Source organism: Bos mutus, chromosome 9, assembly GCF_027580195.1.
Source record: "Bos mutus isolate GX-2022 chromosome 9, NWIPB_WYAK_1.1, whole genome shotgun sequence".
Lineage (NCBI taxonomy): Eukaryota > Metazoa > Chordata > Mammalia > Artiodactyla > Bovidae > Bos > Bos mutus.
The window spans coordinates 97,694,875-97,713,700 of NC_091625.1; the positions used below are offsets into that span (position 1 = coordinate 97,694,875).

The 18,826-nt window shown below is 38.7% G+C and overlaps 1 protein-coding gene across 9 annotated transcripts in view; it reads right to left on the bottom strand.

The window, feature by feature from the left end:
- Positions 1-18,826, bottom strand: part of PRKN (parkin RBR E3 ubiquitin protein ligase) — a 1,238,243-nt gene that overhangs the window by 1,019,326 nt on the left and 200,091 nt on the right. The window contains exon 1 of one of the 9 annotated variants that reach the window (XM_070377000.1): positions 9,810-10,078. The exons of 4 other annotated variants lie outside the window; for them this stretch is intronic. In XM_070377000.1, coding sequence (XP_070233101.1) covers positions 9,810-9,870 — 61 coding nt within the window. In that variant the 5' untranslated portion in view covers positions 9,871-10,078. Of the gene's footprint in view, positions 1-9,809; positions 10,093-18,826 lie in introns of those variants that run through there. 4 more of the 9 variants (XM_070377003.1, XM_070376996.1, XM_070377002.1 and 1 more) reach the window with 4 other exon arrangements.

Below are 18,826 nucleotides of genomic sequence, written 5' to 3' on the forward strand. Positions count from 1 at the left end.
TGATCTGTGCCAACTTTATGGGAATGAAAAAGAATGAACTACATAACATAAGTGTCACGCGAGTGTATGTTCCTCGGTTCTTTGTCTCATCACAACAAAGATTTGGCGCGACGGACATTAAAGCCCTCACAGCTCTCGGGTCTTGGACAAACCATGTTGTAGCTTTTAGGCAAATTAGTGTTACAGCTCTATTTTATTTAGAAGATAGGAGAATCCATCCTCGAAGCATGAGGGCATGCCAACCCAAAGACTCGAAGAGAAGAGAGTGGAGGAGTGTGCGGGGGAGGGAGAGAGAGAAAGTGAGAGAGGGAGAAAGAGAAAGAGAAAGAGAAAGAGCGCAGGCATGCGGGGGAGAGAGAGAGAGTGAGAAAGCGCTTTGGCTCCTCCTTTTGTTTTTCCCTCCACCTGGGTCTGCCCTATGCAAATTCGGCTTAGCCAGGAGTGCTGTTTGTTCTGCCTGAAGTCTTAACTCTGGTCCTCATACCTTCCTTTGACCTTCCTTGTCTTTTAGTCATCACCGTTTTGGAGTCCTTTTCCCTATTCTACCTACCTAACATAAGTAAAAATCTATCTTTACAAAAGAAGAGGAAGCTTCCCATTAAGTTTGAAGTTGAGACATCATAGCCATGTTTATGGAGAAGAAGAAAAAATCACAATTCCTGTGTGAGAAGGCATGCCCCCATCTATCCCTTTATGCCCCCTCCCAAGTCATGCATTTGTTACTGGACACCCAGTGAAACAGGGTGATCTCAGGGACAAGTGGAAGGACATTCAGTTCAGTTGCTCAGTCGTGTCCGACTCTTTGCGACCCCATGAATTGCGGCACGCCAGGCCTCCGTGTCCATCACCAACTCCCAGAGTCCACCCAAACCCATGTCCATTGAGTCGGTGATGCCATCCAACCATCTCATCCTCTGTCGTCAGCTTCTCCTCCTGCCTTCAATCTTTCCCAGCATCAGGGTCTTTTCCAATGAGTCAGCTCTTCGCACGAGGTGGCCAAAGGATTGGAGTTTCAACTTTAGCATCAGTCCTTCCAATGAATATTCACGTGAACTGATATACCTGTCTTACTAATTTATGGTTCTTATAAATTCCTAGATTGAATGTAACTTGGAAGTAGTGGTGGAATTAGATTTCAGGATTATACTTTTCTGGCCTTTTCTTCATATAAAGGAATTATCACTCCAATATAAAGAGTACAGTTATACAGCACTAAATACAGTGAATATTATTTCTAAGCTGCAATATATCTGCTGCATCTTCATTTTTGACATAAATAATATCAATAAAAATGGTCATCACCAAAACGGATTCTAATATTAGGTTGGAAGAAACAGATTAAACAAATGACTTCAGTCTTACAAAGACAACAGAATGTAAACAATTTTTTTTCTGGAGGTATTATTTAGCTAAATGGTGGTGTTCCTCTACAATTTTCCAGATATAATGAGGTATTAATGTTATATTAATTAAATAACATCAAATGTTAATGGCAGGTAAAAAACAGAAGGCTAATTTCACCTGCACTCACTGATGTGAAAATTTTGTCACATATAACATATGATATAAAAATTTAATCATGGATAAACTCTCCCATAGGATTTATGTGTCCCAGAAAAACCACTAAAATTGAGTTAGGAAGAAGGTATGATAATATTTAAGAATGTAACAAAGTTATCACAAGAACATCACACTCAAATTTTATTATTTCTCTCTCCTCCTCTCTGCAACCTCTAGATATATGGTGACTAATACATCTTAATGTATTTCAGTATATCAACATTTTTATTACATTATTCCTTAAGATGACAACTCCAAATAACTAGTACTGAAAGAAAATACCAAAACCACCAATATTTTTCTTTTCTTGACATACTAGCAGACATATATTTTTATGTTTATAACAAAGCGAAGAAAGAAACATGCCTAGCTTATTATTTCTAGATTGATTGCAGAAGGAGCTACTACCCTTTTTGATGATGTGGAAGTTTTTACACATATTGATGAAGCAAGAGCTGTGATAAATTACTTCAAGAAAATAATGCATCTCATTGCTTTTCTCTCTTTTCCAACTTTTGCTTCTCTTTTTATCCAACTTCTGTTATGGAGTGCAATGTGCCTGGACTTGTCTTTGGAAGTAGAAGTGATAATCTGCAAATAGGCTATGTGTGCTGACATTTAATAATCACCCATGCCCCAGCTATTGTTTGGAATAAAAACTGACACCATACTTTTTTAATGCCATTGCTGCATCTGCTTCAACTGCAGAATAAAATAAAGACCACTGTTTTCTTGTTTTTCACGTTTTGCCCTTTTAGACTCTACTACTTTATTTAAAGCCTAGATGGATTTGGATAATTTCTCATTAACCAAGGTAACTAAGAACTATCCCTGTGTATGCACATAACAGTTACCCTGTTCAAGAATTAGCCAGCTTCTACAAATGAGCCATCTTCCACTTTCATGTCCACGTTCTAGCAGAAGAGGGGGTAACATAAATGAATAGATATGGTAAAGAGAAATATACTGAACTCAATTATTCCCATGATTTTTTCTTGCATTTACTTATTAATATTACAAGTCTTTGCTAAAATGTTAACTTGGGGAGGAAGCCCTCTCAACTATGTTCTTTAAAATGACAAATAATCCCCTCATATGGTACACCTAACCCTTACTCCCTTCTTTCTTTTCCTCCAGAGTATTTATCAGTATCAACCTAGGCATAACGAAGACCAACACCTGTGTCTGTATTATTGACTAGCTTATATCCAGTGTCTGGCACATGCTAGTTGCTCAAAACATATGGGATTAATGAATACCGTGTGCATGTATGAAGTATGGTAGGTATTCATTAGAGCACTTGTCACAATTTATCTTAGTTTTCGTCAAACACTCCACCCACTATACGAGCTCCTCTCTTAGTCTTCACTGTAATGTCAATATTATACCAAAAACAAAGCAGCCGTCATAAATTTATTCCTTTCCCTCACCTTTCTTATCATCAAGCTCTTAGTCCTATCTCCAAAATACATCTTAGATTTTTTCCTACTTCTGTCTCCACTGTCTCCATCATTCTCTCTCTCTTGAATAAGAGCAGTATGTTTTTAACAAGTCTTTCTCATTCATATCTAAACCTCCTCAAAGCAGTCAGATGAGTCTTCTGACCTAAGAATAAAATCAAGTGTCCTACATAAAATATCTCAATTACATGCTTTTGTTCTCAGAAAAAAATCCATACCCCTTATTACAACCCGTAGGGCTACATCACGGGGTTCCCATTTCTCCTCCAGCCTTCACCTCTTCGTGCACAGCTACTCTGACAACTACGCCATGCTGTAGCCATACTGGTTTTCTCTTTGTGTTTCTGAAATAAACCAAACTCTTTCTGAATTTTATGTCTTGGCATTTGCTGTTCCCTCTGCCTGGATGCTCTCCTAAATCTTTACAAAGCCCATATTCATCCTTTGGATAGCATCTCAAAGGCCATCTTCATGTAAGATCTTCTCATGACCACCCTAATTAAGTGAGCTCCCCAGACATGCTCTCATCACCTCATTTGTTACTGCCACGGTTCTTAAGATCAGATTACTTGTTTGTGCTGTGCTGTGCTCAACTGTGCTCAACTGTGTCCGACACTCTGCGACCCCATCCATGGCCTGTAGCCCTCCAGGCTTCTCCGTCTATGGGGATTCTCCAGGCAAGAATACTCAAGTGCATTGCCATGCCCTCCTCCAGGGGATCTTCCCAACCCAGGGTTCAAACCCAGGTCTCCCACATTGCAGGTGGATTCTTTACCATGTGAGCTACAAGGGAAGACCATGAGTACTAGAATGGGTAGCCTATCCCTTCTCCAGGTAATCTTCCAGACCCAGGAATCTAACCAGGGTCTCTGGCATTGCAGGCAGATTCTTTACCAGCTGAGCTACCAAAGCCTGATTACTTGTCTACCTGCTATTTATCAAAGTGTAAGCAGGGCAGGGACTTAGCCACTTCAAACTGACAGGGATGAATAAACTGCCTGCATATGGGAGCTGCTCCATGTATAGCAACTGAATCAATAAATATAACATTCTCCTCACCAGAGCATGCATTCCTCATGTTGGTAATCCCAACACCTAGCACACAGGAGGTTGCTAAAAATGTCCCATGAACAAGAAACCTTAAATCTTGTACTGCTTATCATGAGTACCTCCCGAAATACCTTTGCAAACAATAACTGGACTGAGACAATGCGGCATTCATGCAACTGACATTTACTCAGTGCTGCAAAGAGCATATGGTAATTTGGGTTGTGCGTGCAGAACAGGGGATATAGTTTCTTAATTATTTTATAATCCCATAAATGTAAGACACACACATTTCACCAAGGGATTTGACAGTATTTTTCATAGTATCTTTGTTTTCCAATGCAGAAATATGAGTTGGATAGAATCCCTGCCAACAGATTAGGTGGTTGAAGGAAGAGTTCCACTCCCAGTGTGGAGTGTGTTCAGTACCTCATTCAGTGCAGCAGATATTTGCTGAGAAGCTCCTGCCAGCCAAGCACTGGGCTTGATGTAAGAACAATATAAGAATTATGTGTAATCTCCAACCTGGATTGGTGCATACATTTTTTGGCAACTTAGCATAGATGTCTACTTTATACTATTAACATCATTTTAAAACTAAATGCCACCAGCACCCACATTTCTTTACTTTTGCCAACATTAAGCTTGACACTAGAGATAAAAATTTTTCCCAGTCTAACTGCAAAAGGTGTGGCATTTCTACACCACCCACTTAATCTTCCTGGGTTAAAGAAGTTCCAAATGTGAGCCACATATGTAATTTTTAGTTTTCTAGTGACAAAATTTTAAAAAGGAAAAGGGGGGTTCAGGATGGGGAACATGTGTACACCCGTGGCGGATACATGTTGATGTATGGCAAAACCAATGCAATATTGTAAAGTAAAAAAATAATAATAATAAAAAAATAAAAAGCCAACATTAATTATAATATTCTATGTATGTCCAAATGTTAGTTAATATAGTAAGTATTAAGAAAATGTTATAAATTCTATCTTTTCATACTGTTTTTGAAATCTGGTGTGTGTCTTCAATTACAGTACAATTCATTTCAAATTAGCCATGTGTGGCTAATGACTACCATATTGGAAAGCACAATTCTACAGCCAAGCTGTCAGGCCATATGCTGACGGAAAGCTTAGAAACAGTATAGTTTCATTCTCAGGTTACCTATTTCCAAGACTCTACGTGTAAAACTGAGTATGAACTAATCTGTTAAAAATGTTGCAGTTATAGACCTCCAACAATTTAGGTTAGTCTTTGTTATAAAATTATGGGTGGGGAAAATAGCTGGTTTCCCACCAGCCCTTCAGCGCCAACAACCATTTCCATAAAGAAGAAGAGTCCCAATCTTTTCAATTAGTTTAATTAAAACCTGATATTTTAAAAGTAAGAAGGAGGACTCATAAACTGCTGATTTGTTCGTCTTACTAGAACTAGCAAGGCCTCTCCTCCTCCACTCATGTGGCTGCAAAAACATTATTCAAATAATTTAATATCTTTGAAAGAGCAAAGTACAGAAATATTTACATAACGTAATACTGTAGGTGGAAGATCCATCTAAACCTAATGTTAAGAATGACAAAGAGGAGACAAACGAGCATAATACATCTTATTCATTTTCCAATAATACAGTTGGGATATTTCATATACCTAACTTCTTTCACCTGTCAGGAGGAGTAGCCTATCTGTATTTAATTTTCTCCTGCACACAGTGAATGAATAAATTGTGAAACAACTGTGCTTTTTTTTTAGGTTATTTGAATTTTAGTGAGAAACCATAAAATCCTATTTCAATTAAAAAAATGGTAAGTAGAAAAAAATGAATATGGGGGGCTACTTACTTTTATGTTATAAGCATGATCTCTAAGCCTATAATATAAATTGAAAGCTTTTCAATAAAGCACAGGAAGTCAATGTATAAATTGTTGGCAATAAAGTCTATTTATTTTTAAATTTTCTACTAAATCTAAATGCTGATGGTAATATTAATAACAAAAAGCTATGTTCAAGGAAATTTTTCAGGGCAAACTTAAAACAAGGTATTCATGAAACAACATTACAAGATTCCCAAGATTAAAATTTGTTAGATTGAGGATGTGATGACTGATAATGATACAACAAGCAGACCAGGGTGAAGTCAGACCATGGAAGGCAAGGAGAACAAGCCTGCTCCAGGAGGGCTCCTGTCCAAGGGACTGCACAGAAGCGTTCAAAGCACCAATTCTGAGGAGAGGATCTGATGACCAGCTGACTAGAAACTCTGAATATCAAGAGATCGGCTATGAAGGGAGGAGTAAGGCCACCAGAGGCAGCATATTCCCTGGCCTGGGCGAGAGCTGCGCTTCAGAGCACAGGCAGACCTGCTACCACAGGCCCAGGGGAGCAAAAGGAACAAGGGGAAGGGTGGGGGCTTGAGAACTATGATGTCGTTATTCAGAAAAGCATGTCAAAACTGAATTTTCAATGAGATGCATTTTTAATTATAAAAACTCCTCTGAGAATTCTTCATTTTCCCTCAAAAAAAAAAAAAAAAACAACTGAAGATAATGAATGAATCATGTCTATAGACTTCACATGTATTTGCTACTTTTTATTGACAATATTAAAAACAATTATCTGAGGAATAGTTTTCATGTTAGACTCCCCAAGAACAGTATTTCTTCCCTGGTAGCTTAGCTGGTAAAGAATCTGCCTGCAATCAGGAGACCCCGGTTAGATTTCTGGGTTGGGAAGATCCCCTGGAGAAGGGAACATCTACCCACTCCAGTATTCTTACCTGAAGAACTGAATGGACAGAGGAGCCTGGAAGGCTAGACCGTGGGGTCACAAACAGATGGACAAGACTGAACAACTTTCACTTCACTTCAAGAGCAGGATTAAATTAAAAATTACCACCATTAAAAAGTAAAAAATAACTGTCTGAAAACTCAAAACCAAATATTCTCAGTCTACGTGGCTAAGGCTCCCATTCACTCAGTACAAACTGAGGGCTCCCTGGTTGCAAGGGTGCCTAGGGTTATGGAACCTAAAGTAAAGAGTCAAAAGCCAACTGAAGCAGAGCAGAATTCTAACTTCAATGTCTAGACGAGTAATTAGGAGGTTGAGAAGAAGGGGAGAATAACAGAAGAGGGAATAAAGAGAGATATGGAGACAGATGATCAGAATAAAAAACAGGAGCAATTAAGCAGGAGACATGCTGTTTGTGGAGAAGCCAAGAAATGACAGAGAAAAAAGAGGTAAGAACTGTGTGCATGCACGTGTGTGTGTGTGTGTGTGTGTGTTCTGTATGCATGAATACAGGATAAGTCACTTCAGTCATGCCCGACTCTGTGTGACCCCATAGATGGCAGCCCACCAGGCTCCTCTGTCCCTGGGATTCTCCAGGCAAGAACACTGGAGTGGGTTGCCATTTCCTTCTCCAATGCATGCATGCATGCTAAGTCACCTCAGTCGTGTCTGACTCTGTGCGACCCCATGGACAGCAGCACACCAGGCTCCTCTGTCCACAGGATTCTCTAGGCAAGAATACTGGAGTGGGTTGCCATTTCCTTCTCCATGTGTTTGTATAGCTATGTGGAATGAGCAGGCACAGGGCTGCCTGCCTGAGGTCTCTGAAAGCTAAAAACGTCACACATTTTAAGGGCACGATTCACAGCTATAAACCTCTAGGATTTTAGCCATGCTGCTGCTGCTAAGTCGCTTCAGTCGTGTCCAACTCTGTGCGACCCCATAGACGGCAGGCCACCAGGCTTCCCCGTCCCTGGGATTCTCCAGGCAAGAACACTGGAGTGGGTTGCCATTTCCTTCTCCAATGCATGAAAGTGAAAAGTGAAATGAAGTCGCTCAGTCGTGTCTGACTCTAGCGACCCCATGGACTGCAGCCTACCAGGCTCCTCCATCCATGGGATTTTCCAAGCAAAAGTACTGGAGTGGGTGGGGTGCCATTGCCTTCTCTGATTTTAGCCCTGAGATTTCTCTAAACTGGCAAACAAGAATATTGTAGGCTCATAAATTATATAAACAAAAGAAAAAGTTTAGCAAGTCTTATTATGCACATTACAAATAGGTTATCTTCCTCAAGCAAAACAAATGCGTGAAACAAACTACAGGCTTGCAAACTGCAAGACAGAAAAGCAGGGCAGAATCTGGGAACGGCAAGCCCAGGCCAACCTGATGAGTCAGAGTGATGTCCAGCCTAGGGAGAGGCAGCTATTTAACGTCCTCACCAGTCAACCCGCTATGCAAGGGAAAGTTAGCAAACATGGTGATCCCAGCCATGGGAATAACAAGGATGAGGATAATCACAGCTCCACTTCTGCCATTCACAGGTGGGTCCTAAGTCCCTTGCTTTTGCATTGTTACCCAACAGAAGCTTGCAAACACGGCACTGTCATCCTGCTTATGTGTATAAGCAGAAAGAAAGTAGAGAGGCTCCCTAATTGGCCCAAGATTATACAGAAATAAACACAGAGAAGTGGAGGATTAAGTCGTGTCTGATCCCGAGACTGTTTCTCTCACCTACCCTGGAATCTAACCTGGGATGGAAATTTCAACAGCCCTGAATGAAAGATAGTGGTTACTCTCCCTCCAGTCAAATGCTCAGTGAAAAGGTAAGTTACTGAGCAAATGCACCTGACTCTCTAAGGGGATTAAGAAAATTAAAGTAAAGCCAGAATATACGCCAGAGAAGATCTGATGTCTGTATCTTGGAAACTCATTTAAGGGCACAATTTTACTCCTGAATATTTTCACAAGGCTGACCTAAGGTATCTCAGGTCCTAGCCACATCTATACTAGAAGGTACCAATAAATTAAGGTGGGTCCTTTGGGCTCCAAACAAAGCAGGGCAGATGGCTCTTCTTGCTCATGGTGACACTGTAGGCAATCACATAGTCTCTGGTGAGTGTCGCCTCCTATGCCTTTCAAGCATGTGATATACAAACAAATGCTTGCCTCTGCACAGGCATTTTGTATCTATAATCCTTCACTAATATAAATAGAATGTTTCTGGAACCACTGGCTTACTAGAGAAAAAGCAATTGCCAGATAGATCTTATTATGCCACTTCTCTTTTTAAAAACTCTTAGGTTGAGAATGATATTCAGAGTCCTTCATTAGGTATTTAAAGCCCTTCACTATGCGTTTTCAACCCATCTCCCACTAGACTTTTCCCTTTCTATGTCCATTCTTCTCATCCTATCCCTCTGACTCTCTCAACACCAGCCACGAGTTTGTTTCCAGATTAAGCTTTATATTCTCCTGCCGTAACTAATATTTTCTTCTAACCCTGCATTTTCTCTGGAATAATCTTCCCACCATGTTTCATTAACCATGAAGAAGTTTATCTTTGAGGAGCTCTTTCCAAACTATACCCCTTTATAAGCCCCCCCACATGCTCCTCTGTTTGGTAACCCTAACACCTTTACTGTACCCCACTAGCCTCATTTCAGGGTTCCTAGCTTAGGAAGCTGTACTTTCAATACAGTGAAAATTCCTCCCTCATCCTAGAGGGTGAATATGCTATTCATTTTTAGATTCTCTTCCCATAAAACTTACCACAATGTCTCGTATAAAAAGCTTGGACAACTATCTGTTTAGTTTTCCAACAACTGTAGAGCTTACTCTAAGAAAGAGGATTTAATACTGATTTTCAATTAGATATTATTTTTCTGCTCTTGAGCATCACCTCCTCTACTAAATCTATGGATCAAGTTTCTCTAAATAATGAGTAAAATTACTCACATTGAAAGCAACTGACAAAGATGTCAAAAGCGTGATTTCCAGCGTTGCTAGTGCTGAGCATTCTGCTTGAAGTCAAACACTAAGAAGAATATCAATGCCACAGAAGTCTTATATAGTCTAGAAGACTAGAATAAAACCTTCACAAAGTACCCTGGCTCCAAGCTTGCAGGGGTGCAGAGCGAGTTCTCCTGCACAACCTAGGAAACAAACGTGAGGCTTCTGGGAAGACAGGAGAGCCAGAACTAGCAAACAAAGAGATGTCCGTGGTAACCAGCACCGATACCAGGAAATATCAATGACGAAACCAGGAAACAAGTATTTGAATGATACGGGCCGTTACTGACGACCAGAATAAAAGGAGAGAAAAAGATGATGGCAACCCTGAAGGAAGAAATATGGATGTTAAAACTGCTTTTGAAGCAGAAAAAAAAAAGAAATGTTTGAGGAAATGACTCTTCATGCTATGGAATCACAGACTCACTGAAAAGGAGCCACCGAACAATGACTGATACCTGACCAGGCACACACCGAATCGCAACAGCAGTCCCTGAAGACCATGGCCTGAGCTGGCAGGAAGCGAGGGTGAGGGGACAAATGGCTAAGAACGTATTTCAGCCCACCGTCCATCCTCGATGCAAGAGCTTCCCTGATTTTAACTAATCACCATAATCAAAACAGCAATGGCACCCCACTCCAGTACTCTTGCCTGGAGAATCCCATGAACAGAGGAGCCTGGTGGGCTGCAGTCCATGGGGTTGCTAGGAGTCGGACACGACTGAAGCGACTTAGCAGCAGCAGCATAATCAAAACAAATAAATAATGATGACACCCAGTCACCAAGAAAAGACTAAGTTGCATCTAGGACACGCTGCATAAGATAATTTGCAAGGATACGGCACATTTAAACTGATTTTCAGCCTGCCAGAATTAAAACATAAAGTTCCAACTGAAAGGATTAAGCAGACAGCTATCTGGTAAAATGAAACTTGCAAAAATAGTTGATTCTCTATTGATCTAGCCAGCTTCAGATTTATAATAGCAAATGGGTTTCCAAACTATAATGAGACCACAAATTCCTGTCTGCAGATGTCCTAGCTATATTTGTAACCACATTGTTCTGATGCCCAAGGAGAGCTAAACTTATACCTCTGCAAAATCTGTAAATGTTATTATCCACTGTTGGTGAAAACACAGATTTTACCTTTTTTTTTTTTAACCTATAATTTTTCCTTTGAATAGAAATTCAAGGGTAAACTGACTCTGCCTCTGAAGAGTGTGTGCGTCATACTCAAATTAACGAGCATGGCATTTGGCATCTCACTGGGGGCATTATGTGATACTGGGGACCACTTAATGCCCCCAAACTTTTCATCATATGAAGAGAGCAGCTCCACTCATTTATTATTTTCTAAACTCATTATAGATTTAATCAACTAAAATGGTTTTTTTTGTTTTTTTTCAAATGAGGGCATGATAAGCTAATGACCAGCACATTATGTTAAAAGTCAAAAAACGTGAAATACATATCAATCAGGTTATGGTTTTTTCTGTCAAAAAACCAAATGTACTCTTTTTGTGTGTGTCGTTTCTATGGGCCAAAAGGCTGTTGTTCCTATTATTTCCTGGAGTATATGGATTCACTAGTACAAAAAATCCTCAAACTGAAGTCATTAAATCATTTATTCCAGGTTGAAAATTATAAAAGAAAACTCTTTAGGGGTGTGACATTTCATGGTACTCTACACTTAGATTTGATTTTGCCAGTATTTCATAATAGCTATAAATGTAATACAATTTTTTAAAATTATAAAACTATACTGTATGCCTATAATTATATAATACTGTACATCATCTATACTTCAAAAAAAGTAAAATATAAACTTATCATAAGATTCAGTAACACTGTTCATAAGAGCCAAAAATTCAGAACAATCCAAATATCCACCAATTGGTGAATGGATAAACAGAACAAGGTATGTCTACACAATGTGATACTATTTAGAAATAAAAGTAAATTTACTACTGACACGTGATAAAATGTGAAGGAACCTTGAAAACATTACGCTAATGGAAAAAAGCCACTAACTGAAAGAAGCCAGATCCAGAAGACACAGGCTTTATAATTCCATATATACGTAAAATACCCAGAAAAAGAACCTCTGGGCCTGACAGAAATGTTTGAAAACTGAATTCTGTTGGTGGCTGCCTCACTACTGACTTTTTTAATAGGTGAATTTTATGGCATAAAAATTGTGGACGCAATAAAACTTTTTAAAACACTTCTGAAAGTGTCTACTGATATTTACTTTTAATTTCAGTTTTTCAATTCTCATTGAGACTAGGCGTCATTCTTATGATTACTGGTAGTTTTCATTTCTCTTGTTGTCACTATCTGTTCACAGTCTGCTATTTGACTATTTGGCATATTTTTCTCATTAATTTGTGAGAACTGCTTGCATATTAAAAGAAATTAGCCCTTTTGTCATATATATTAAATGTTTAAGAAAAACGTTTAAAATTCTTTTATTAGACCAGCTCATCACTTTTACATTGCTTACAGTATTTTTCTTAGAGGAATTCTTAATTTTATGTAGTTAAGTGTACTAATTTTTTCTACATTCTGGCATATATGCCTTTCACAATCAGGAAAAAAAAAAAACTTAAAAGAAAAACCTCGTTACTAATTGTTAACGTTAACTTAAATTGTACAAAAGAGATAATATGTTTCGTACAATTTCAGAGGGTTTGCAAAAGTTAGGTTTTCAGAGCATACATTTATTTTTTAATTAAATTAGTTATGCTGCTGCTGCTAAGTCGCTTCAGTCGTGTCCAACTCTGTGTGACCCCATAGACGGCAGCCCACCAGGCTCCTCCGCCCCTGGGATTCTCCAGGCAAGAACACTGGAGTGGGTTGCCATTTCCTTCTCCAATGCATGAAGTGAAAAGTGAAAGGGAAGTCACTCAGTCGTGTCCGACTCTTCGAGACCCCATGGATTGCAGCCCACCAGGCTCCTCCGTCCATGGGATTTTCCAGGCAAGAGTACTGGAATGGGGTGGCATCGCCTTAGCATTGCTTTCTTCTTTCAAAACTGGATATTCAGGAATAATTGAAAGCCTAAAGTGAACTAAGTAGTCCTTAAAGGAAAGGTAGGTCTAATTTTTGTTTTCAGCATTAAACCTCATCTAGAGGTTTGTGTTTGTAGAGTATATTTTTAAAATATCTTGGCACTGTGACTTTCTTTAATTATTTTTAAAAACACCAGAGTAGTATGAGAGAGATTGCTTTTTTATTTTTTTTTTAATGCTGTTCAGTAAAACTAATGACTTTATAAAATAGGCAATTATTTCCTTTGAGGTCAGAAGTAGACTTAATGTTAGAGTAGGAAATCAAAATAAATGTGATTGGCTTTTCTCAAAATAGTAAATTAGCTCTTAACTCCCACCTGGCATTCATCTTTGTCTCCGGAGTTGGTGACTAAATGTGAGTCAGCAGCAGGGCACAGAGACGCCGCTCGCTGTTCAACTCGCCAAGGAAGCAGCTGCTCTGTACTGGCATCCCCTGCGCTTGTCTTCAGACCCAACAACCACTCGCATTAGTTTGGGTTGACTACCTGTTGAAGTAACCTGTTCAACCTCATTTACTCACCTCAGTTTGCTCTTCATTAGATGTGAGCAATCATGAGGTGACTGATATCTGAGGGAACCACAGTTCCTGGCTGAGAAGAAGGGAATCTCCCTACTAGGGCTTGCTGGAGGAGCCAAAAGAACCAGTTTTTTATTGCATATGCAGAGCATGTCTTACTTCAGATCATTATCAGCAGCTAAGCTGAACTGACACACGTCTCCAACAAATTAATAGCTGACATTAGAATGAGGTTTATTCAGCCTTTATTCTCTCTCATATTTTTCTTAAATTATAAATTAATTGCTTTTTATTTTTTTAACTGCACAAATTTTTTAAATGGAAGTGCCTCCCCTCTCTGTCAATACCTCCCAGTTCTGCTCTCCAGGGGTCACCACGGTTAGCAATTGGTGTGCATCTTCTGCAACCTTTTTATGCTGCATTAATATGCATGCATACATATCATATACGTGTATACTTATATGTGTGCACACATGCATATACACACACAAATCAGTCCACGGGGTCGTAAAGAGTCAGACACGACTGAAGGACTAAGCACACGTATCAACCTATATATTTTTTTAAACAACACAAAATCATACTAAGTGCTCTATATTTATATTTCGTGCTCAATAAAATATCACAACACTCCTTCCATTAAAGTAACTATAGTTCTGTTCTATCCCTTCTTTTGGTGTCATGGTATACCACACTAGGGATGCATCATAATTTATGTAAACATTCTTCCTTTAGGGGACATTTCAATTGCCTCAGGTTTTCACGGTTAAAAATAATCCTTTAATGAAGATATACTTAATATTAGAAGAATATTGGAAAATTTAAATAAGCCAGAATATCAGAGTCAGCCAATACATGCTTTTAAAATTTTTATTGTAATTATTAAAATCCCTTTCCAAGTGGTTGTTATTCTTTACACTTTTACCAACAAGAAAGACTATTTTAGGAACCTAATTACATGTAACACACACTAGTAACACACTTCATGAAACTTCATCATCACCTATTTCAAAATATACTTCAAGAAGAAACTGTATAATGACCCCCAAGAACATTTAGAAAAAATGACATCAACTTTGGGGCCTGGGAAGGGGAAGAAATGGTTATAGCCAATGAACGGCATAGACTCTGGTAATGCCCCCAACTCAGCCTTCGACAATCACCCAATTTTTAAACATCTAATAACACATGAAAGCTAATCCCTTGGCCACCAGCTTAAAAGCTTTATTCCAGGAGATGGACTTTGTTTCACAAAAGGATGATTCATTGTAGAATGGTTATTAGTTGTCTTTGCCAGAGAGCTTTAGTCACATTTCCATTTTCTAATACAGGCTGACAAGACTTTTTCTGAAAATAAAAAAGAAGGGAAAAAAGCGGTGTTTCCTTTTGTTCTTACAGAAAGGTTAAGTGTTTCTGATGTTTCTCTTTTTCCTTAGAAAAAGCAAACACTAATTTCTGTTTTGTTGTTGTAGGAAAAAGACTGCAGTGCCAAGCAGCAGGGGTGAGTCTGGCCCAGGACGCCTCCACGGGCAGCAGCCGGCGTCCCGGGGCAGCGGCTCTTTGTACACCCCCTCACTCTTTCTCTGCCCCTTCCACGCTTTCTCACTAATTCACTTTCTTTATCAGAGAAATGAGCACAAACAAAACTGGAAAAACGCACGAACAGAAAACCATATAAATCCACACACAGATGTCCTTTACGTGTCACTGACTTTACACTCTCAGGGTCGCTGGTTCCCAAACTTTGGAATTTCTTGGAGCAGAAAATGAAAACAAAATTCAACATGGGGTCACCAATTTTTTTAAGTACATAAAAAATAAAAGCAAACAAACAAAACAAAGTAAAATCAACCAACCAACCCCGAATGTGCTACCAAACCTGTTTTATAAAATAATGACTATTTTAACACCAAATGACAGTCTTGCTTCTCAATTCTTAAAATAATAACAATAATCTTAAGGATATGTCATTATGCCATTCCTGGGCCACAAAACCAACCTTCACACATTTAAGAGTCAAATCATATCTCAGAGCTTTTCAACTACACTGATCTAGAACTAGATATCAATAAGAGAAAAACCTGAAAAATTTAGAAATATGTGGAAATTAACATATTCCTTAATAACTAAAGGGTCAAAGAGAATTTAGACAATATCTTGCGAAAAATACAAAATACTACAAATAAAAAAAAAAAAAATCCCAATTATACTGCAGAGGCAGTCTCTCATTATTCAATTGCTGTAGAACCACCTCTTGCTGGTGCCCAGTCAGGGACTGGATAACAGAGCTCTGCTCCACTGAAAATGCAAGCGCTTACGTCCTGCTTTTATGAGAGAAGAACAGAGCAGCTAACATAGGCAAGCATTTAACCTTCGTTTCAAGCAAATGATGGCAAATCAGAAAGAACAGTATGGAAGAAGAAACCACTGATTACATTAAGACATTAGAATGTCATTGAATGAAAATATAACTTCAATGGAGGAGTTTAGCATCCACATTAAAAGACAGTTCATTGTAAAGCATTACATAATGAAGCTGTTCTCGTGTATGGGATACTATGGTTAACTGGAAGCCAAATGAAATAATCTGTTTTTCAGCTTTTAACAATGGGAAAATTATTCAAAGAGCAATTCTTTGAGATAGACAAATGTAAAAGCCATACTTCTTACTTATTTAAACTACTTATACCACATCTTGTTTCAAAAATATCTAACTATATAAAATTCATTTTCCTTCAGTGAACTAGAACTTAAGCCTTTTAAAGAATCTCAGGATTTCTGATCTGAGGCACCTTTCCATTTTTTTAATTTCAATATTATACATTTTAAAATGAGGTTAAGTGTTTGTCCAAGGTTGCACACTGAGCCTGTGAAGTATGGGGTAACTGGTTAGGAACCAAAAGCCAAGAGGTCAGGGAATCAGTTTTCCCGCTACATTACAACTTCCAACAAATGTCCATCTAGTCAAGGCTATGGCTTTTCCAGTAGTCATGTATGGATGTGAGAGTTGGATCATAAAGAAAGCTGAACGCCAAAGAATTGATGCTTTTATACAGTGTGCTGGAGAAGACTCTTGAGAGTCCCTTGGACTTCAAGGAGATCCAACCAGTCCATCCTAAAGGAGATCAGTCCTGGGTGTTCATTGGAAGGACTGATGCTGCGGCTGAAACTCCAATACTTTGGCCACCTGATGCAAAGAGCGGACTCATTGGAAAAGACCCTGATGCTGGGAAAGACTGAAGGCATGAGGAGAAGGGGACGACAGAGGATGAGATGGTTGGATGGCATCATCGACTTGATGGACATGAGTTTGGGTAAACTCCGGGAGTTGGTGATGGACAGGAAGGCCTGGCGTGCTGCGGTCCATGGGGTCGCAAAGAGTCGGACACAACTGAGCGACTGAACTGAACTGATGTTTTTGATCCCTCTATTTTGTTCCATCTGGCACAGATATAACATTATTACTATTAATTGAATATTCACTAAATTTCTGAAGCTTTGTAAATGACTGCTAATATCAGGTCTCAACAGTATAGATTAAAATGATAAATTGAAGAGATTTTTGCTGGTGGAAAAGTAAATTTATACTTGCTTGCATGAGTAACTTCTACATTCTTTGTAATGGATTTTACGTAAGAGGAGCATGTATTTTGTGACAATAATAGGCCCACTCAAACAGCTGGATATACAGCTAAGTCATTATCGCTGTCAGGGTTGAAATAAAACTTGGTTTCCTTCTTACATGGAAAAAAGTCCTACTTTTCCAAAATACCAAATACATGGAGTTAAATTCATTTAGAAGAGTTTACTCCTAAGAAGATAATGAATATCTCTTACAAAACAAACATCTCTCTCTCTCCAAACACACACACAGACACACAGACACACACACACACACACACACAAAATGGGAAAGAATCAGGTACACATGGGATCAACTTCTGGCTCAACCATTTCAGCCTCAGTTTGCTCTTTGGTAAAACAGAAATAATATCTATTGGACAGGATTGCCATGAAGATCAAAATTATTATAAGTACCTAGCAGCACTATGAAAGTGATTGATACACTGTGGTTATAACTCTGTAAATGAAAGATTTGAGAATATTAACCTCATTTTCATGTTGTTTATTCCTTCAAAGCTGTATTTTTAGGATAACTATATTTGAATTTCTAACTGCTGTTGTCTTGGTTTATGTAATATTATCTGATAATGAGGACTTTGACATGTTTCTATACCTTCTGTAGACAGAATCCAATAGGAAATATCCTATATGTATAAATACACATATTCCTATTTCACAGGTAACAAATTGATTTCATTGATGTGATAACGGCTGACTTTATATACAAGTTTGAAATCATCCTCATATTTCCCTTTATCTCAGTCAGTGTATCGGCTCTTTAGCAAATGGAGATCACACTTATATGCTGTAGCGTATCTCCCTTCACACCTCATGTAATCTGACTACAGTACATACTGTAATACCGTTACTGCTTTATATATAAAGCTAAGACTGCTTAGCTGCTCAGTCGTGTCCAACCCTCTGCAACGCTACGGACTGTGGCCCGCCAAGGTCCTCTGCCCATGGGATTCCCAGGCAAGAATCCTGGGGGGCTTGCCATTTCTTGCCATTTCTTCCTCTGGTTATACACAGCAGATGCTCAATAAACAGTCAATGAGTTTAAACTTGGCATGTACTCAAGGAGACAAGTGAATTCAAAAACCTAACTACACTGACCAAAATAGGTAAAAAGCTAGATGACACAAAGTTTCGGGTGTCATAAATCTAGAAAACATAATCTTCCAAACTCTCCATTGTCAAAGCACACACCCAGAAATAAATGCCCACTCCCTTTCATATGAGCAAATTGGCTGTACCGTTTTTACAAAAGAACTGTGGCTTTGCACTGTTAAGCTCAAATGCCTTTGTACTGCACTTTCATTAATACAAAACACTTAGAATTATTTTGTAGAGAAGCTTATTTTATAAAGCAGAGAGAAGCCATAAATGTCTCAGATATGCATTAAATAAAGCTTTGCAATCTTAGTCTTCTCTTAGCTAATTGAATTTGAGTGCTTCCATTTCTTATAGGTGACAATTTGAAAAATATATCCAAATATTTCTTATACTCCATTATTGTCAAGGAAACCAGAAAAAGAATGTGCCCACACTTTTCTATTGATATTAATAAGATCCCTCACACCAGCTTGCTCCTTTGATTCACATGATCACTTCCTCCTTTGAGTCCTTATATCATGGGATTTGTGCTTACCAATATTTATTCAACTCTACCTGGCGTTTTCTTCTACTGTGTACAGCCTTTTGTGTGCACACCTTATCCGCATGCCCATCCGATAAATTATAAGCTCCC